Here is a 23005-nt window from a genome sequence, read left to right as displayed (position 1 = left end):
TTACACGTCAAAAGTGAGTGTCAGCGAGATGGAAAAAATGTGTCCTTTTTAAGAATGACCTGTGTTGCAAATCAGAGGATGCAAATGGATATTGTTTACCTTTTTTAAACAAACTGAAGGACACAATAAGTCATACTGACTCCCATGTATTGTTTAGACACATAGGGGGAATTAGGGATACTGTACAGTGAAACAATTAATAATTTAATTATGAATTAACTAATTACAAATTATATTTAAGCTATTTTTTTCAAATTTGTTTTTATTGATTTTAATTAAATAATTTTTTGATTAAATAAATAATAAAAATAAACAGGTGCTAATAAATCAGGGGGGCTAATAATTCTGACCTCAACTGTACATTAGTTTAGTTAGTACTGAAGTCATATCTTGAGCTAATCTAACAAAAATTTTTTTACAATAATGGTTAAAAAATTAGTACAACTAAATTTATGTTAAAGAAAAATACAAAATAATGTTTACAAAAATAGCATAAATCAAGAGAAAACAAAAAATACATACAATTTTGTTGCTTGTAGGTTGTTTTTGTTTTTTGTTTTGCAATATTTTGCTTGAATTTAATTGTATTATATTTCCATTTCTAAAGATGTTCTTTTACTAAAATATAATTTTATTAAATATATCTGTTTAATAAATCTGTTTTGTTCAAATGCAGCAAAATGCATTGCCTCTATTCACTGAGAAATGGATAAAAATAGTCATTTTCAAAATGGGGTGTACTCAATTATGATGAGCACTGTATACTATATCGCACCGGCAGAAAAATATTATGGTTAAAATGATTAAAACACATCAAATAAGTACAGTATAAAACATTAAACATCTTAGTTTTACTAGCAAAATGAAGAAGATGGCATGTATTGTGGTCTTATATAAAAGAAATGCTTTATTTGTGCTTCATCACTATTAATGAAGCATTAAACAAATTTAAAATATATATATATTTGACTCACTTTTCTCCTTTCATAACTTTTTTTTTTTAATATTTGGCATATAATATCAACTGCAGGACCAAAATTACCGCATTAAATACACCATGCCCCATTTCGGTCTTTCATTTTGTTCTTCAGAGCCTCATGCTCAAAATACTTTGCTATGAGTATTAATTTAGTTTGCCTGTATATGTTGACTTGCATTACCAGTCAGATAAAATAGTCTCTGATGGCCTGAATAAATGAACAGCAAATATTGAATTTTGGGAAAACTATACCTTTAAACCAGGGGTGTAAACTCAATTCCTAGAGTGCCGCAGGTTTGCACAGTTTAGTTCCAACCCTGCTCCAACCTGTTGGCTTCAAACAAGCCTGAAGGACTTATTTAGTTTAATCAGGTGTTTAATTGGCGTTGGAATGAAACTGTGCAGAGCTGCGGCCCTCCAGGAGTTTGACTCCTGAGAATCAAAAACAGTTCATAAAAAAAGAATGTAAACCAGCATTTATTCACTGAATTTAACATTATGTGACAATTTAGAAACCTACACATTGCAAGATTAAATACATACAGTAAAATGACTCTGTAAAAGAAAGTATGACTAGAAAAATGTCTATGCAAATCAGATGATTCAAACAAATGTTGTTAACCTTTAAGCTAACTGAAGGACAAATTAAATACACAAATCAGTATGACCTCCCAAAACATGTAAATGCTAATGCATATGCAGCAAGCAAGATTTGTTTGCTCTATTCATGATACTCTCTATAAACACAATCAGAAAGTAGAAACACTGTGTTTTTATTTTTATTTATTTTTTTATCTTTAAACTTATTTGATAAATCTTCATGCTCAAATACAAAATATACATAGTTTCTCAGTTCATTTAGTGTAAAAATTTAGTTGAAAAAGAGTGATTAATACACACAGTTCTCTTATAATAATAATAATTAGTATATTATATTTTTATTAAATTCAAGAGTCAAGAAGAGCAGCAGCATGTTTTACAAGATCCTATGCATTTAATATACACAATTGTCTTATAATAATAGTTATTAATTTTTTTCGCCTTAGTCCCTTTAAATCTGGGGTCGCCACAGTGGAATGAACCACCAACTTATAAAGCATGTTTTACTCAGCAGATGCCCTTCCAGCACTGGGAAACACCCATACACTCTTGCATTTATACACATACACTACGGTCAATTTAGCTTATTCGATTGACCTACAGCACATGTCTTTGGACAAAGGTGGGGAAACCGGAGCACCCGGAGAAAACCCACACCAACATGGGGAGAACATGCAAACACCACACAAAAATGCCAACTGACTCAGCCAGCGCTCGAACAAGCGACCTTGCCACAGTGATGCCCCTTATAATAATATTAATTACTATTATAAAATTAGTATATTATATTCTTATTATACCCTGATAAGTCAAAAAGCAGCAGTTTTTCAAGATAATAATATGTAGGTATAAAGCCATTATTGTACTGCAGACTGCATGATCAGCAGTAAATATATCCTATAGTTATATATGCAAGTTTTCTTTATGTAAGTGAATATATAATGTGACTACACAATATATTTTACAAAATCCAAATGCATGCGTTTCTACTTTTATTAAAAGACTATATAGCTGTATTCTGTTAATTAGCCAGTAGAGGGAGATGAAGATTGAAAAATGAGCATGCACATCTAAAATAATCTTAAATCCTTTAAAATAACAAAACCTGAAACATGTTGAGTCAAGTATTTGTTGCAAATGGCCATTTATTAAACCATAAAGAATTTCTTAATCGATTCAATATCCCCATCCCCCCTAAAGAATTTGCTATTGGATTGTGATGCCATACCATCTGGATTTATTAGGTTACTCCAAGACATCCCCTATCTGTCTGTTTTCGCTCTTTAGAAGCTTCTACCACATTGGTAGGAAAATGCTGTTTCTCTGCAACTTCTTCAAACAAATACAGTTGAAACTATAAGTTTAAATACACTGTATAAAAAGGCACATAACCATTTTTTTTTTAAAAAGTCAGATGTTAATGTGACTAACATTTTTCTCTTTTAGGTAAGTTAGGATTGTCAAATTTGTTTCTGTTATGCTTAATAGAGATGATGGTGCCAGATTACAACTTGCTAAATTACACTGGGAAAAAAAAAAATTGGAGACATGTCCTGTGGTCATGGGGAAAGCTTACAAGCTTAGAAACACCTTCCCAACTGTGAAGAATGGGGGCGGCAGCATTTTGTTGTGGGGCTTTTTCGCTGCAGGAGGGACTGGTGCACTTCACAGCATCATGAAGAAAGAACCTTATGTGGAAATACTGAAGCAACATCTCAAGACATCAGCCAGGAAATTAAAACTTGGCCACAAATGGGTCTTCCAAACAGACCATGACCCTAAGCATACTGCCAAATTAGTTCAAATGTGCTTTAAGGACAACAAAGTGAATGTTTTGGAGTGACCATCACAAAGCCCTGAACTCAATCAGAAAATTTGTGGGCAGAGTTGAAAAAGCTTGTGTGCGAGCAAGACAGCCTACAAATCTGACTCAGTTACACCAGTTCTGTCAGGAGGAATGGGTCGAAATTCCTGCAAACTATTGTGAGAAGGTTGTGGAAGGACACCCAAAACATTTGACCAAAGTGAAACAGTTTAAAAGCAAAGCTAAAAAAATACCAAGGAAATGTATGTAAACTTTTGACTTTTGAAAAATTCTCTCATTAATCTGGCATTTAGCAAATGCAAATCAGTTAGGTAATCCTAACGGACCTAAAATAGTAAACGTTTAGTATAATTTACCATCAGACATTTTTTAAAAAAATGGTCATGCGCCTTCTTTAGAGTGTATGTAAAGTTCTGGTTTCAACTATAAATAGGCTTTTTATTACTTAATGGAATTGTGTTTGTAAATTATATAATTTGTTTTAATGTGTGATGTATATACTCCTTCTGTTTTATTTGTTGTTTTCTTTTTTCTCAATTTATTTTCTTTGTAATGTGCTGTGATTGTATACTCTCACTTTTCGCATAATAATAATAATAAAAAAGGTTGACATGCTAAATAAAAAAAGAAAGACAACTAAAAAATATTGACAAGGTTCATGCTTTGGTCACAGCATTAGTCAAATATAAAACACGTTAGTGTGTGTGTGTTGGGAAACCCAACTCTGCCCTCGTGACGTCAGAGAGGGAGTTCTGTAATCAGAACTTCCTCACATTTAAATTTCCCCCTTAATGTTTTATATATTCTCGTCGCAACGGGAGCTTAGGAGGAATGGGGTAAATATCAGTTTCGTTCAATCAGCATGTATTGTTGATGTCATTCCGCTGTTTAGGGATATCTTTATCACGCAGCCTCACCCAAAACATTCAGGCAGACTCAAAACACATTCAAGAGGGAGCGAGCACATGGGGATTTTCCAGCTGTGCTTTATGTTTCTTGTAGCCTCGTCGTTTTAATCGTCGTTTAATTTTCCTCACTAGGATGCAGCATTACTTCAATAACTGTTATTATGTATCAACATCGACCATAATCAAAACAAAATGTCACAGACACAAATTCTAAAAGATTCTTGGTGACGTTCAAAACAGAATCGGTGGAAAGGACTGGAAAGCAGCCACTAGAAACGTTCGAAAAGTTCAGTAAAATCAAAACACCAATGCGTCATGAGGGAGGACAGCGCGGTAAAGTTTTGCTATACTGTTTTCGTAATGTTTAAATTATTTTGACGTAAAAAGAAATAATTATCAATTGGGCAGGTGAATAAAATGGTTCTGTATTTAACGGCAGAAGACAGAAAATAGTTAACCTATGCCTCCGTTTGTGTAAAAACACGATAGATTGAGGTAAGCCATAGCAACAGGGTGTCGACTGGAATCAGATGTGGAGTCATGCTGACAACAAGAGCTGCCATTCAAAATCACTTTGTTGTGAAAACAGTGCATAAAACAATTAAGCTAGCGATCAGAAAAATATATCCTAACCTCGACCAATAACTTCAGCTAATTTCTTGTCCTTCTGCCCACTGAATAATTAACACTGGTATGAGGGTTGCATAACTTGTCTTCTACATGGAATTCAAAGTATACAGAGACATAATGACAACTTGTATAAGCATGTTACTTGCAAATTTGATCTTTTACAGGTTTAGCCTCGGCTTTATATATCTCTTTTCATACAACTTGCTTCAGTTCTGTGGACACACATGGATTTTCGCAAACATGACAGCCAGATTTCTCTCTTTTGGAAAAGGTAAGATTACAGATTACAGTTATTTTTTTGTGTGGGTTACTTTTTGGATTATTATTCACACAATGGTATTTTTAAAATGTATTTATGCTTTCTTGTCTTTTATTTAATTTTTACTTATTAAAAAATACTGTATATATATTTATATTTAAATATTCACAATATGGATTGGTCATGTAAATTATTAAAGCAATCAATGCTTTTGTATTTGTGGACAAAACATGTTTATTAATAATTATATGTATGGGACAAACATTTTACAGATGTATAGTAAATATTTTTTTATTATTTAACAACAAATTTGCATAGTCTGATGTCAATTAATGGCAAAACACATTGGCATAGGTTAACAAGTAATAAATAAACTAAATAAATTAATTTATTTTTTATTATTATTTTATCATTATATTTTATAAACACTTATTTAAAAAATATTATCCTAATTATCATAGTAATGTTTAATGAAGTACATGTTGCTGAACACATTTTCTTTACAATATTTTTTATTAAAATGTTATAAACAAGCTTGATCAAAAGGCAACTCAAAAGCAGATAACATCTCCTAAGTGAGTAATCTAATTACAGTACCGACTACATTTTACACTCCGTATTCCTTAATCAGTAACAGACAAGGGCTGCATGATATTTAAAAAATTACATTGCAATATTTTTCCTCTACAATATAAAGTGATATAATTTTACATGACATAAATAGCTTTTTTTTCGATTTTGTAGGGGACAGAAATATTAATATAGTTTTAGTAATTTATTATAAACATAAACTACAGTCATAAATAAACACAATTGAGCATATATTAAAGTGAAATAAACCATGCTTTTTGGTTTTCTGGAGAGAGCAACAGTATTCAAGTACAGAAATTTAATAATCAAATGTAAAATAGTATTGGATAGTCTTAACTTAATAATATTAATCTTCATAAAACATATTTATGCACTACTAAAATGTTTTCAAGAGTTCACACTTAGCTGATAATCAATAAAGCGCAATAGGCATGCTGTCCCGGGAGAGAGCCCTGAGCTCGTAATATCCTCGAGCCTGGGGCTTCCTCCCAATAGAAGGGCGAGAGGGGAGTTCGAGCTCAGGTAGGTCTCGAGATCTCCTCTGCTTGTCGCCCTGAGAGAAGTGTAATCTATGGTTGTCTTGGATAATATTTTGATTTAGTCGATTGGCTATGGTGTATGATTTTGGACGTTGGGAGGAAACCGGGGAACCCGCGGGAAACCCACGCAAACACGAGGAGAAAAAGGAAACTTCACACAGAAACGCCAACTGGCCCGATAGGAGGTTGGACTGATGGTGTTCTTGCTGTGAGGCAACAGTGCTAGTCACTGGGCCGCCGTCTCGCCTTATCTGAAAAAAGGGTGGGAAGTAGGGGTGGAACGGGGGGAAAACTTCAAGACGAAGAAAACTGGAGTGAAAATCTCTGGTTATTTATAATGCTTCCATAATCATCTAATAGAGCAGATTACGAAGCTAATGAGGTGCCAGCCGTGTTGATCATAAGAATATGATCCTCTAAATTAGTTTATAAATAAACAACACTTAAACTCTCTTTATGTGCTCACACAGTCACAGGCCCTAAAACACATGCTGATGATAAACTTTCACACTAAGGTTAAATTCTGCAGTGTCTAAAGGTTAAATTCTGCAGTTGTTTCTAGTCATCCTAACTACATTGCATATCTTGCGATGAGGCTGTTGGAGACGCACACATTGGGATATCAATACTCAAATGATATATTGTGCAGTCCCATAAAAGATTCTAATATATTTTTAATCTACCCAGCACCAGATAGGCAGTCATGAGCTACAGTGGCTTCTGAAATGTCCACTCATGTAAATAATCTTGTGTGTTAACAAACACTCAGTTTATTTACATCTCGCTTTCACTGTACTCAAGATGTTGTTAGTGCAATAAGTGGTTAAGTGTTATGCAACAACCAAACGGCTTTTAACTTCCAAAACATCAGCACCGGATTGCCTTTTTAATGTGCATAATTTACTGAAACATTAAATAACTTATACTTTTAGCTGTTATTAATAATCACTGCACTAAAATATCCTCAGAGTCTGTGTTTTGTTTTTAGATGCCCAGTTTGGCACTTTCTACTTTGTTGCTGTCATGATGGGCGCCTGTCAGCTTCTGTCTTTGTTAGAGCTGTTTCACATAGCAGATGGTTTTGATGAGTGCAGACTTTTCCCTCGCTTTATGCAGGTAAAAAATAAAACCACATACACGTCACTAACAAACTTTGCATTTGCAAATCTGCACCTAATAAATATAACAAACGCGATCATTGACTCTTTCACTTTTTACTTGCAAAAATCTAGTTCTTGTTTTCCTAAAAGGTGAAACTGAAATGTTTCCACATAGGTCGCAACAAATCAAGATTTTGTAATGTGTATGTGTGAGAAATATATGGCTTGTATTTTTAGGATGCATGATTGGTGTTATGTTAATTTTTTTTTTTCATTTACAGGTAATTGAGAGAAATGTCCTTTTGTTTCTCCTCATCAGTCTGGAGGAGTTTCAGAGCAAACCAATAGTGTGTGTGCAGTTTTACCTATGGAATATTCTGGGCCTTCTAAGGTTTGTCTTTTATATTAGAATTAGGCAACATAAACTCATTCTGAAAACGTAGGGCTATATACATTTCTGGAGATCGCAAAATACGTTCCAGGAGGTATGTTTTTTTGCAGTTTTTGTTTTCATGAGTGCACCAAAGGCCACTGTGTATGCTTTTGAGATCTCAAATGTTCAGATTTTATATGCTTTCTGGAACCGTTCTTCGCCAAACTCGAACCCCATCATCGCGGTCAGCTCCTCTCTGCCTCTCAAGTCCGCCGACGTACATGGCGAGCTAACTGGACAAACTAGTAACAGCGAGAAAGCAGTCCATACAAGGTAAACGGTCAGCTGCTAGTGCGAAAAGGAACAGCGTCATACTGCCCTGTAAGTTCGTTTTAAAGACGAACTGCAGCCATACCTACTTCTGACTACATAATTTGCGATCTCCAGAAATGTATATAAGGATACGTTTTTAGAATGAGCCTATGTTGGATTTAAGGCTTTTGTGAATACTTTTAAAAGGGCCATGTTTATTCATATACTATTTATGAGAATGTTGTTAAACACTTAAAGAGGTTTTATTATTAATTATTAGATGTGTTCAGAAAGTATGTAAACTATCACGGCAAAATACTTCATAGGTGAATTATTTGACCTTGCTGTAAATGGCTTTTTTTTTTTTGGAATGAAAATGTTGTTTTGTTTATGTTTCTTTAAATGCAAATGAGCTGCTGCTTCCCGTCCCCTTTCCAGAAAATAGTTGAGCCGTTATAGCTTGTGTCTCAGATCCTCATGCAAAATAGCTTTGAGTCGAGGGACGATGCCATCATCCATCACAGATGGCTGACAGACATCATGATGCTGAACAGGCGTCGTGATCCTCCGTGCCAACCCTGTCGCAGCAGCAACCCGCTTGCGAAAAAATACACACAGCCCCATTTACACGAAAAGCCATTTTAGAACCAAAACGATCTACATCTACACTGGCGTTTCATCTAGCATTTCTGAACAGCCCTCCTTCCATACTATACCGCTGAAAACGCACATCACGTGACCACACATAAACACATACTCTGTCATACACTGCAACATGTGCGCATGTCTGAGCCCCAGGCAGTCAGCGGGTGTTTTAAGCACAAAACCCCAGAGAGCAGTGCACGTCAGACAGCTTATCAAGGATGTACCGCTGGATCACATCTCACTTTAGTTGTTAAACGTGTTATTTAATTAATCTTGTCTCCATCTAACGACAATCAGGTAACGTGTCACAGCATCAGCACACTGCTTGAATCTTCTGCTTTCAGGCTTGTACTTGATAATTTTAGTGAAACCTCAGATACTGTTGGTTGATTCCTTTTGGTTGTGCACCTTTTTTTACCGACCAAGTTAGTCGACGCCATTGTAACGACACAGATCACTCATGCCATTCATGACAGAGTCCCGCGGAAAAAGTGATTGCCAGGTGCTAATTTGTGTGTAACTTATCTTTATTTAATTCTTTTTTAAGCCTATGCGGTACCACATTTTTATGGAATTCTGCAATTTTAAATAAGTCATTTTATAATATTTATAAAAAATTAATATTTACAATATTAACAATCAACAAACAAACAAACCAAAAACAAAATAATAGGAGGGGAAAACAGGAATGGGTATACAACACAGTCAAAACTTATACAACACTGGAAACATAATCAACGATAACAAATTAGCAACAGGAATAACTTTATCACATAACAGCTGAAAACAATCATAGGTACGTGATTCTCCCGAAATTAGTTTATAAAATAAACTTCACTTACTGTAAAAATTCGTAATAAAGAAAAATCTCCATTTCGAGAACTTTCTAGCCCTTCCTCTCAGCCCTACGCCTTCAAGTTAAATTGAACTAGGACAGACAGGGCTAAGGGGTAAAATTGGGATTGGGCCTTACACTCCCTTTGGAGTGACGTAGTGTTTTGTAAATTTAGCATCATTAAACACTAATAGAAGTGAAAAAAATTAAGGTTTTAGATGAAGAAATTTAATACGTTCAAGAGCGTCTTGAAAAGCAAACATAGGTGAACAAATGAGCAGTGCAAAGATGATGAAATATGTGGTAGTTCAGTCTGTAATATTTATTTGTTTGTTTGTTTGTCCTACAGGTATCCACATCGGTTGTTTTGCCTTATAGGCACACCATATTTTAAAATGCTATGGGTTCATCAAACACTTACAATTCCAGTGTACTTGATGTCTGCCGTCACAGAAGGTAAAATATCATTATATTTACAATATATCATTTCAGTGTGGTCATGTTATTGGCCCTTGAATATTTCCTGCTTTTTATCATGCTATTTCATAACTGTAACAAGAGGCTATTCACTCATTACAGTGTTTAAACAGCTATCATAACAATATTTATTAATATGTGGCTCTGTTTGGAATAACGGAAGCTATAGAAATAAAAAAATGTAAAATAGGAAATACGCTAAGACCACTGTTTTTGTTTACATGCCTCAAAATTGTCTATACCATCAATTTGGAAATCTTTGAAACTGCAGCGTTTTCTAGGTTTAAACCAAAATCGCAAGAGAAAGTTAAAAATTTTGTTTTAATTTTGAAGGTCATTTTAATCCTGTTGGAACATGCAACATTTCATTAATTTTCCTTTGGCTTATTCCCTTATTTATCAGGGGTAGCCACAGCAAATGAACAGCTCAGTGCAACATTTGATAACACTATTTTTTTGTCTCTTACCTAAAAGAGATAGTGATTTTTTTTTTTTTTTACTTAATCTTAGTCAACATTACTCTATAACTTCTGAAAATGAAAGGTATTGTAATAGGTAGGATCTTTCCCAATGCTGGATGGGAATAAGCATCAGAAATATAAATCGTCAAATCACAATTATTTTCTTGAATTTTTGGGAATGTAGTGCTACATTGATCACAACGTTCTTGTCTCTGAAAATTTCAGTTTACACTTTTAGTTAATTTTAGTTGGCATTACTTCAAAACTACTCAGTTATTTAGTGGTGTACAGCAAGAACCAATTCTTGGCCCTATCCTGATTTCTTTTAGTTCTTTATTTCAAAAGCAAGACTGAATTATATAATTAAAGTTATATAATTATTTTCAAACAACAGAGTTTGTGTGACATAAAAAAAAAATCATTGTTATAACTTATAATTCATCTTACACTGACATCTTACATGAAAAAAACATTACAAGCAGTCAGCGCATATTAACAGGCTTGTTAGGACCTGCACAAATGATCTTAAGAGCTTTATTGAGGAGGAGACAAGTTTGCTGATGTAGATTGGCTTTGCTTTAGTCAGGCGGTGTGTTAAGAAAGCATAATCTAGAGTGTTGTAACTCGCTATATTCAACAGTATAGAGTAGAGAGTAGCGAGCACTTTGATGTCAAAAACACATTAAAAAAGCAAATTGATTTGATCTCAGGTCAAAATGACATCGAATTGACATTTAACATTGGTGTCCAATATGTAAAAAAAAAAAAAAAAATCGATTACAGAACAGTTGAATATTATATGTCAATTAGACATTGAGGTTGTTTACATGCATTGTAGGGATTCAAAATCCAATGTAAATTTGGAATTAAAGCTTTCAGATGGATAAAACTTTTCTTATAATAATTTTTTGTCTCATTTTACTGGTAAAAACAGCATCAATGTGTGGATGTCAAGGCTTTGATTTCAAATCCATGTCAATTTGATGTAGTTTTGACATCAAGGTCCACTGGAAAATGTTTTTGTTCATCTTTCAGCGACTAATCCCATCCTCTTTCTTTTATTTTAGGAATAAGCATTTTCCTAATGTTGCCATACTTATCGGAATCTGAAGGAACAGATTCAGTCCAACCTAAAGTACCTGCACCGATGTACATGTATTCTCCATATATCGTTATGAGTTGGATACTACTTCTTGTATTAGGTAAAATAATGTGATGTTGCTTCTGTTAATGGTAGCCCTGAAAAAATAATAATTGAGCCACACAAAAAATCTCTCAAAATCAAATTCAAGCAGCATATCAAACTTTTAACAAACCCTGAAAGATAGTTAACTATAAACACATTATGCTAATGTTTATCAACCCAAAAATGTCAAATCACTAGACATATGCCGTTATTCAATATGTTGTGATAATGATATTATGGGCACTTCAAAATAATACCATGAATAATTATTTATTATTAAAAGTTTTTGAGCACTTTTTAAGAATGTTCACAATGTATTTAAAGTGGAATTCATAACAGTGTTAAATTTAATAGTTCAGATATTATCATTTAAACAGCTTAATCTACTACTAAATGCTGAAATATTGATAAAAAAATCTGTTACTATTTATAGGGATATTGTACACAATTACTCTACAATAATGTTAAAAAACAGTTAATTATTTAATTTAATTAAATGTAAAATAAATCATTTATTAACCTTAGGTGATGCTATTTTCTTAGTTCATGCCTAATAGCATAAGAAAAACGTAGTAGTAATCTGATTGCAAGTTGTAATAGTCTTATTGAACAAGGCTAATAACTAGTAACTTCAATAAATATAGTAACTAAAATAAAACTTTATTGTTACTTTATAATCCTTTAAAAGCAATACATGAGGTATTTTTTGTCAGTACTACCTGTTAAAGTAAGCATTTTGCAGTAAGCCCTTACCGCGATAAGAGCTTTAGCAATTAATCGCAACTTATAAGTAATTTGTAGGTTTATGAATGTAAAATTTTTTTCAGCTGTGGTGCCGGCAAAAACGGGTGTTAAATTACAGAAATTTTTCACAAAATAACAGACGTTAAAATTACAGAAATTTAATGTAAAATAATAGACCTAAAATGACAGAAATTAATCGTAAAATAACTGGCATTAAATTACAGAAATGTATCGTAAAATAATGAACGTTAAATTACAGAAATTTTCCTGTAAAACAACTGCCATTAAATTACAGAAATTTATGGTAAAATAATGTACGTTAAATTACAAAAATTTATGTTAAAATAACTGCAGTTAAATTACAGAAATTTATCATAAAATAACAAATGTTAAATTACAGAAATTTAACGTCAAATAATGGACGTTAAATAACAGAAATTTATCGTAAAATAACAGATGTTAAAATGACAGAAATTTATCAAAAAATTAATGGCGTTAAAATACAGAAATTTACAGTAAAATAACAGACGTTAAATTACATAAAATAATCGTAAAATAATGGCGTTAAATTACATACATTTATCGTAAAATAATGGACATTAAATTACTTAAAATTATGGTAAAATAACTAGCGTTAAATTACATAAATTTATGGTAAAATAATAGACGTTAAATTACATAAATTTACCGTAAAATAACTGGCATTAAATTACATAAATTTATCGTAAAATAATGATATTAAATTACATAAATTTACCGTAAAATAACTGGCATTAAATTACAGAAATTTAGCGTAAAACAATGGACTTTAAATTACAGATATTTCCTTAAATTTACATTTCTGGTAAATTTCTGTAATTTAATAGTTTTTTTTTTTTTTTTTTTACTGTTGCCGAACTACTTACACATTTTTTTTTCTAAAAAATGAAATAAAATAGTGCACAATTACGCGATTTGGGAGGCACTTATACATTTTCAAGTGTGGCTTAAATAGTTTTAGGGCTACAGTATGTTTTTGACATTTAATTACTTAACTTACACAAAACACATTAAGTGATTTAATTGTGATTGTCATCTTGCCTCTGTTTTGAAGGATCCAGTTTAACAGTACTGCTCTTGCTGAAGGAAAGAAAAGAGAATCTGGAGAGCTGGAATAAGAAACTGAACTAAGACTAAATCAAAGACGATGATGAACAGGTTCTCCTACTCACCAAAATCATAGAAATATGTTCATTGTTACAGTATTCTGGAGGCACAGAGCTTTTACTGGTTTAATAACAAAAAAATAGTTTCAAAAATGCAAACTTACAGCATAAATGCTTTCATACATTTATATGCAGCAGTTAACAGATTACAAAGAAATAAAAAATATATACAGTTGAAGTCAGAATTATTAACTCCCTGAATTATTAGCCAGTTTATTTTTACCCCAATTTCTGTGTAACGGAGACCAAATTTTTTCAACACATTTCTAAACATAATAGTTTTATCAACTTATTTCTAATAACTGATTTATTTTATCTTTGTCATGATGACAGTAAATAATATTTTACTAGATATTTTTCAAGACACTTCTATACAGCTTAAAGTGACATTTACAGGCCTAACTAGGTTAATTAGGTTAACTAGGCAGGTTAGGGTAATTAGGCAAGTTATTGTGTAACAGTGGTTTGTTCTGAAGACAGTTGAAAAACAAACTAGCTTAAAGGGGCTAATAATTTTGACCTTAAAATGGGTTTTAAAAAGTTTAAAACTGCTTTTATTCTAGCTGAAATAAAACAAATAAGATGAGAAAATATTATCAGACATACTGTAAAATTTCCTTGCTCTGTTAAACATCATTTAGGAAATATTTAAAAAAGAAAAATCAATTCAAAGGGGGCTGATAATTCTGACTTCAACTGTACACTGAACTTGCGTATAGACAAAAATTGCACATACAGTATACACACAAACTATGCAATAAACTAAAATTTAAATAAATAAGGACTAAGCACAGACCCATTTTAACTGAATTAAACAAAACATACTCGTACATTAGGGATGCTCCGATCAGGATTTTTGAAGCTGATACGGAGTAGCGATTCCTTGTCATGGTGATCGGCTGTAACTGAGTACCGATTGTGATGCTTCAAGCCATTGCATAAGCACAATTACCCTTTAAGCATAAGATCTCGCTTTACCTAAGATGCTGAATTAAGAAAGTTGCATACATGTACTGGTCACAAGCCGCTTTACAAGAAAAAAAGCTAAAACAGATAAAAAAAAATGGTAAGAAAACTGACTAACAATGCAATTTGGAAACATTGCTCATGTGTTGTAGTGCTGCTGATGCAAAACCCAGGTGCGCACGTGCATCTTAATTACTGATCTCTGGCTGATCGATCGAAGCATCCCTGTTATTTTCAAGATCCAATTGATCAAACCTGAATAGAAATCCAACTAGCAAATGAAAACAGAAAAAAAAAACTTTAGAAAATGAGTGGATCTTCCTGGAAAAATCTATTTTAAACAAATTGTTCAACTGTGAAAATATACACCCTGGTAAATTTTTTATCAACGTTAATATTACTGTAGTTAAGAGAGCTTAAGGAACATAAGTCATCTGATTTTGGTTGTCAATGTCTCTAAAAGCACAATAATAATAATGACTTGAGTTTTAGAAATGATGAGGTCAGCCTTAAAACTTCTGTCTCAGTCATTTTATGGTGCTTATTAACATTACACACCATTTTGTAGATGTGCTTGCAAGAAGGAGCACGTTCAAGAAGCAAGGTAAAAAAAACAATATCTTGCCTTCATAGTATTGTGTATTAAAAACAGTTTGATCACAAATTATTACCAAAACTACTAATCTTTGAACACAATCTGTCATCACCTACAGTAAATTGCTCTGGACTAAAGGACACATTTAAGAAATGCATGTATTGTAAACAGTGTTGGGTGTAATGGCTGTACTTCTGCAACAACCGCACGCGTATGCTCTGACACAGCTTTCGTGTGGTCGCATAGCCCTCGTTGTAACTGACGCCGACAGTGGCCCGCACCTCTCAAAAAATGTAACTACACGCCACAACGACAGTTAGCACAAGCTCAATGATTGGTCGGCTTGATATCCATGACAAGCGTAGGCAGTGCTGAGAGCTGCGAGCTCGATGGAGCAAGTGTTTAGAAGTGTCGAGTCCCGTTAAAAAGCTCCAGATGGAAATCTTTGTTTTGTGTTTACATTAATGATCAAACTTGTTGCACATTCGCTGGTTCCCGCCTATGAATGAGCAAGTGTTAGCTACTTGTAGTGTTCAGGAAAAAAACAAAACACCAGCAAAGAAACTCGACACAGAGGAACATAAACAACTGCTGCACACTAGGCATGCGCCAGGGGTCACGATGATCACTCGATGCAGAAGTATAAATCAGCCTTGCCTCGTCTGCCTTCTGCAAAGTCATCCATATAAATAGTAGTTACATTTTTTGAGAGGTGCACGTTACCATTGGCATCAGCCACGGTGAGGGCTATGCAACCGTGCGTAGGCTGCGCCGAACCATACGCATTCGCTTGACGCGGAAATATAAATCAGCCTTCACAAGTAATGCAAGTTACATAATAATATTACTCCTAAATAACAAGTAATGCATTACTTTTAAAAAATAAAAATATAATATTTAAGTTACTTTTTTTAAAAGGTAACACGTTACTTTTTAGTTTAAATAATTAGCTTTTAAAAAAGTTAATTGCTGAATTAAAACAAAAGTAGTCACAATGAATCACACAGTCAGTGAGAGAATAAGTTCATCATTTTGAACGCATTGAAGAAAAGGACGAGGGATAATCTCAACGGACAGCGATTTTACTTAGGACAAATAGTACAAACATAGCAAGTCTAGGCCAGGTAATAAAAATTAGCGCAAAAGTAACTTAAAAGTAAAGTAATGCATTACTTACCATAAAAATAACCAAGTAGCGCTACTAGTTACTTTTTTAGGGAGTAACTCAATATTGTAATGCATTACTTTCAAAAGTAACTTTCCCAAACACTGATTGTAAATGTATGTAAGATCATTATATTTTTTAGACATGATTTGTGAAAACGTAATAAAAAGAATTTATTACCTAAAAGCGGTTCTGTTATGCAAGAACTCCAACAATTCAGCATCAGAATAAAGTAGATTTGTCAATTCTGCAATCAATTATTGTGAATAACAGTGTTTTCTCTAACAAATTGCAGTGCTTATCTCATACCGATCATGAATAAAAATTGTCACAGCGAAAGATTGTACCTTTTTTTGTTGCCATCAGTGAAAATGATTCTAAATGTTAAGGCAAATACACAATTGTACAATATTTAAAAGATAATGCACATCAAGATGGTTGTTCTGTCTATACAACCGGCTGGATGTGCATTATGCCACTTATCACATGGCTACTTGCATCAGAACTAAACAATTAGGCACGAAACATCTGTCTGAGCTGTAATCATTTATTCATTCACCACATGGTGCCAAATAGTCAAGAACAGCAGTGTGACAAAAGCATATAGTAGGTTATAATATTTGCTAACTGTCATCATGACTCGTATTAACCAAACGAGCCCGTGTTCTTAGATTAATCAGTTGTTATCAGGAAATAACATGCACTGTAAATGTCATGATTGACCAATTAGAATCATGTATTCCAGAGGGATATGTGATAATATAATATTAGCCTATATTGAACAATAATTTTGAGCTTCAGGTTTTGAATGTCTATATGGTTCAAAATAAATTAACAAAAAGTGTATTTATATGCACAAATCACATTAAAGAGATTCAATTCTATTCAAAAAATTCAATTCTGCCATCATCTACTTTCCCTTGACTTGTTCCAAAACTTTGTTCAGTAAAAAAACAAAACAAAAGGAGATATTTTGAATAATGTTGAAAATCTACAGTAGGAAAAACAAATACTATGGAAGAAAATGGTTCAAGATTTCTTAGACGCTTCAAAAAATGTTCAAACCAGATTAGAAAAAGTCAACGGTGAATAAAAGGCGACAGAATTTTTTGGGGTGAATTATCCCTTTAATCATGATGTTCAGCAATTAAAAGCAAAGAAAGAAAGCATTTCCAAAACAGACATTGGACAAAACTCCCAGTATAGTGTTACTACTGTTCAAGATAAATGCAATCAATTAATATATTTCCTCTTGACACACAGAAAGTTGAGTCTCCGCACACAGTCAGTGGGTGTCCAAACCTCCTTTGCTCGGTTATAAACTCCACATCTCTGATTCATAGCAGGACACTGAAGCTCTCCATTTGAAGACCAGGCTTTATAATCAACACCTTTTCCATTCACCCAAAACCAGCTCCCAGCTAGAAAGCGCAGGCCGATCCACAAGTCATCTGTATCAGCTTCTGTGCTGTTTATCTTGGCTTCTACCATCATGTCCTTTGAGTCTATTATGGCCAGACCGAGGTAGTGTTGAGGGCAGTAAAGCAGAGCTTCTTCCCATGTGCTTTCTTGATGAATGACGATCAACTCAAACACAAACATGCAATAAAAGTGCAGCTGGTCATTACAGCCTATGTTAGATGCTTTAAATGTGTTTTTATTGACACCCCCACAGTTGCCTCCTAGTAGAATTGTTGGTTCTCCTTTATCCCAAAATGTCACCCTTGCCTCCTCGCCTGTGGACCAGATCCACTGGTTACGGTTATTCTGCAGTCCGATCCAAAAATAATCCTCTTTAATCAGAGGATTGCTCGATAAGGCCTCCAAATCTTTACTTCCGACGGTGGACAAGTCGTCGTAGTTCTGTCTGCAATATTTTTGCGCATCTTGCCAAGACAAAGTCTTATTGACGAAGAAGTGAAGTCTAAATGCGCCCAAAGAGACTCCAAAGAGACTAAAAAAAAACAGCAGTGTAATCGAAGCTTTCATGATCTCCAGTTCAGCCGTGGGATACAAATAAATGTGGCATTTCACATTGATTAATGTTTTTAAAGACTTGCTACCACACCTCATTCACAAATTTCTGCCACGAACAGACCAATACAAAGCAGAACAGCTCTGACATTGACAGTGACCTCTGACAGGCTCATCATTCATTATATTAACAAATTCCATTCCACAAAATGTGGACGACTTGCCTATTTAAGGCAAATCAGAAGACTTAAAGTATGGAAATCACAATTTGGCTTTCACATTTACCAATAAGATGCTGAACTCTGGTAATTTAAAGATTACATAGTTGTTTTAATAAACCCCAAGTTGGATAATTATATACAGTTGAAACCAGACGTTTACATACACTGTTTAAAACGGCACATAACCATTTTTTAAAAAACTGTCAGATGTTAATGACCAAACTTTTTCACTTTTAGGTAAGGTAGGATTATCAAATTTGTTTCTGTTATGCTTAATAGCAGAATAATGAGGGAGAGATTTTTTTTGAGAAATTTGTATGACTTTTTTTGAAAGCCAAGTTTACATACAATAGGATTATTATGCCCCTGAAAAAGCTCAGATGATGGTGTCAAGGTTTTGGAAGTTTCTGATTGGCTAATTGACAACATTTGAGTTAATTGGAGGCACAACTGTAGAATAGTATTTAAGGAAAACCTCAAACACACTGCTTGTTTGACAACATGGGAAAATCAATAAGCCAGAATCAACAAAAAAAAGCCAGATTACAATTTGCTAAATCACACTGGAAACAAGATTAATTTATGGAGACATGTCCTGTGGTCTGATGAAACTAAGATTGAACTGTTTGGCCATAATGTCCAGTGTTACATTTGGAGGACAAAGGGGAAAGCTAGGAACACCATCCCAAACTAAGAAGTATGGGGGCGGCAGCATCATGTTGTGGGGCTGTTTTGCTGCAGGAGGGACTGGTGCACTTCACAGCATAGATGGCATAATGACGAAAGAACATTATGTAGAAATACTGAAGCAACATCTCAAGACATAAGCAAGAAAATTAAAACTTGGCAAAAAATGGGTCTTCCAAACAGACCATGACACTAAGCATACTGCCAAATTAGTTCAAATGTGCTTTAAGGACAACAGAGTGGATATTTTGGAGTGGCCATCACAAAGCCCTGAGCTCAATCCTATAGAAAATATGTGGGCAGAGTTGAAAAAGCTTGTGTGAGCGATTCAGCCAACAGATCTGACTCAGTTACACCAGTTCTGTCAGGAGGAATGGGTCAAAATTCCTTTGAACTACTGTGAGAAGCTTGTGGAAGGACACCCAAAACATTTGACCATAGTTATACAGTTTAAAAGCAAAGCTAAAAAAAATACCAAGGAAATGTTAGATAATCCTAACTGATTTACCATCAGACATTTTTAAAAAATGGTTATGTTCATTTTTTTTTAGAGTTTATGTAAACTTCTGGTTTCAACTATATATATTTCTGCAATTAATTGTCAAAAGTTCTAGGAAATTTACCCTTTATCTAAATTTAATAGGGTTTAATAAAGAGCTGCCTACCCTTTGCAACTATAGCAGCTTCAATTCTTCTGGTAAGTCTATCCAGAAGGTTCGAGAGTTTGTGGGAATTTTTGAGCATTCTTCTAGAAGTCCACTCTAATTCATCCTAAAGGTGTTCAGTTGGGTTGAGATTAGGACTCTGTGTAGGCCAGTCCAGTTCTTCCACACTAAACTCACTCATCCATGACTCTCTGAACCTTACTTTGTCCGCTGGTGTGCAGTCAAGTTGAATCAGAAAGGGCCATCACCAAATGATTCCTGTTTTAGGTGTGTTTCAGGGACCGGCGAAGGGTGTGTGACTATACGAAGGATACGCACGTATAAAATGGCCTTTAAAGGTTTGTTTTGCTGGAACTAAGTGGTCAAAGCAAATCCCTGAAAAACAACCCCATATCATAATCTTCTCTCCAGCAAACTCTATACGCACCGTTCTCCAGGCAAGTGCCTAACCCAGACTCATCCTTCAGATTGCCAGAAAGAGAAGCATGATTGGTCAGTCCAGAAAACACATCTTCACAGCTCTACAGTCAGGTGGCTACCTGCTTAGTTTACACCACTACCTCCCACTTTTGCATTGCACTTGTTGATGTGAGGCTTGACCACAGCAGCTCTGTCATGCAAACCCTTTCCAGGAAGCTCTCTATGCTTGTTCTTCAGCTGATCTGAAGGCCACATGGAATTTGGAGATTTGTCATGTCTGAGAGTGACCATTCCCCTTTACAGATCTTTGACAAGCAGTCTGCTAACTTTATACACCCGTGGCCATTAAAGTGATCGGAACATGTGAATTCAGTAACCTGGAGGGGTGTTTTAAAACTTATGGCAATGTAGTGTATACGTTTCATTAAGAAGATTCTATTAAGCCGTGAATTCTACACACTTTCACATGCAAGTTCTAAATAAACATATTTAACTGAAATATTGACTTAATTGAACCACTTTAGATCATCATATGAGCTGAAATCATTAATAAGTTAAGAGAACATTTATTCTGGTGTTTGTTCCTTTTTGGGAAGGTTTCTAAGTATTTTTTTAATAAATCAGACCACTGACATTTTTGATCAACATCGTGACTGATTTGTAGTGTTTTATCTCTTGTAAATATATTTGATTTGTCTGTTTTTCTATTTAATTTTAGCTGACTATTTTAAGGCATTAGTAAAGTATCACTGGTATTTAACTGCAGGTTGTTTTGAATAATCTGTGAAAAGGGGAACTGGAAATGCAAATCAAGGTATCATTCAATTTAGAAACAAAAACAAAAACTGATATTTGCCCACAGGTTACATGAGATGAGGGCTTTACAAATCTCTAAAACAACATTAAGATTACAAGATTATGCTTGTATTTGCACCATCTGAATACTGTTTGTCCAGTGCAGCGTATTTTCAACACTCTGCTAAAATGACTTAACGTCGCAAGCTCAAAAAGTCATGGTTGCAGATTTGGTGTGTGCTTTGTGACAGAAGTGATACTGTGACAGGAATAGATGGATGTATGACTGCAGAGTATTTGTAAAGCACCTAAAGCAACCAGATCTAAAATTCTGGCAAGGGTTCACCTTATATTTAATAAAATTAAGATGGTAATAACCTAAATTAACTCTCAGAAGCACAGTTTTTGTTATGTCAACTTAATTTTGATGTTATAGCAATTGTAGATTTCAAATACCTTCTTATTAAAATATTGTAATACTATCCACAGCCATATCACTCAGCAGACCAGTTACTCACTGAGCTAAGCTGGGCTGAGCCTGGCCAGTACCTGTATGGGAGACCACATGGGAAAACTAGAATGCTGTTGAAAGTTGTGTTAGTGAGGCCAGCAGATGGCGCTCAACCTGCGGTCTGTGTGGGTCCTAATGCCCCAGTACAGTAAAGCGGACACTATACTGTCAGCGAGCATAGTCTTTCGGATGAGACGTTAAACTGACTAATCTCCATCCACTGAATTGGCTCTATCCCTGTCTCTTCACTCCACCTATAGCCGGTGTGTAGTGACCGCCCTGGCGTCGTTGTCCTGTGGCTGCCATCGCATCATATAAGGCCCCGTTTACACTGTCAGATCTTGATGCCCAATACCGATTTGTTGCCTATATCAGATTTTTTTTGGCCTGTCTGTTTACACGTTCTTTTATTTGTGACTCATATCCGATTGATGTGTGTACACTTGCTATGCAATTTACGATGTTGCGCATGTGTAAAAGCAGGTTCTAGCATCTGCGCAAGGATGTAAGAAATTGTCTTGCTTTTAGCTCTGTCAAATATGCAAAGTTCACCCAACTTTAAAAGGATTTTGAGGTGGAAGAGGAAGCAAAGGGCCGTCATCGTAGCTTCCGCCTATGGTTTATATACATGAAGTCCGGATTATTAACCCCCTTTACATTTTTTTTTCTTTTTTAAATATTTCCAAAATGATGTTTACAAGAGTAAGGCAATTTTTACAGTATGTCTAATAATATTTTTTCTTCTAGAGAAAGTCTTACTTGTTTGATTTCAGCTAGAATAAAAGCAGTTTTTAATTTTTTAAAATTATTAGCCCCTTTAAGCTATATATTTTTTTCCCGATAGTCTACAGCAGGGCTTCCCAAACTTTTCAGGCCGCGACCCCCAAAATGACAATGCCAGTGACTCGTGACCCACAATATCCTCAGAGGTGGTTATAAATACAGAAACCTTGCATGCAATGGCACACACACACCAATGGACCCAAGTCTATTCTTCTTTAAATTTTTTTAGCGAGCTGTAAATGGGCCACAAAGTTTAACCAGGTGTTATGAAATCTGCTGCATCTGACGCTATTGCTGTTGGGGTTGCAATCCAATAGAAGTAGTAACTATAAGCTACTATAGTAACTATATATGGTATAAACTACAATTTTTTTTCTCTTCAGAAGGTTATGGATAAAATATGGTGATTCTTATGGTTTAATAAAAATAAATAGATTTTTGGAAACCACCAGGCGACCCCCCTTCATTGTCCCGCGACCCCTCGGGGGGTCCCGACCCCCACTTTGAGAACCATTGGTCTACAGAACAAACCATCATTATACAATAACTTGCCT

The 23005-nt window shown here is 34.4% G+C and overlaps 2 protein-coding genes across 5 annotated transcripts; one reads left to right on the top strand and one right to left on the bottom strand.

Moving 5' to 3' along the window:
* Positions 1-4144: 4144 nt before the first annotated feature.
* hacd4 (3-hydroxyacyl-CoA dehydratase 4) lies at positions 4145-18034 on the top strand. 4 transcript variants are annotated; one of them, XM_021477562.2, is made up of 8 exons: positions 4145-4240; positions 5107-5213; positions 7320-7447; positions 7713-7822; positions 9946-10052; positions 11602-11736; positions 13558-13661; positions 17659-18034. In XM_021477562.2, the coding sequence occupies exons 1-7, from the start codon at positions 4236-4238 to the stop codon at positions 13632-13634; spliced, it is 669 nt and encodes a 222-aa protein (XP_021333237.1). In that variant the 5' UTR covers positions 4145-4235; the 3' UTR covers positions 13635-13661; positions 17659-18034. The 4 variants fall into 4 exon arrangements, with proteins under 4 accessions (XP_021333237.1, XP_073762906.1, XP_068078432.1 ...); XM_073906805.1 differs by having other exon boundaries at positions 4145-5003; XM_068222331.1 differs by lacking the exon at positions 17659-18034 and having other exon boundaries at positions 4145-5003; positions 13558-14983.
* On the bottom strand, positions 17574-18408 carry zgc:194252. The gene has a single exon (NM_001128708.1). It carries the CDS (start codon positions 18382-18384, stop codon positions 17629-17631), a length of 756 nt encoding a protein of 251 aa, NP_001122180.1. The 5' UTR covers positions 18385-18408; the 3' UTR covers positions 17574-17628.
* Between the last annotated feature and the right edge of the window lie 4597 nt (positions 18409-23005).

This window comes from Danio rerio, chromosome 7 (assembly GCF_049306965.1).
Source record: "Danio rerio strain Tuebingen ecotype United States chromosome 7, GRCz12tu, whole genome shotgun sequence".
NCBI lineage: Eukaryota > Metazoa > Chordata > Actinopteri > Cypriniformes > Danionidae > Danio > Danio rerio.
Note: the sequence above shows the minus strand (reverse complement) of the source record. Positions and strands in the feature narration are given on the sequence as shown.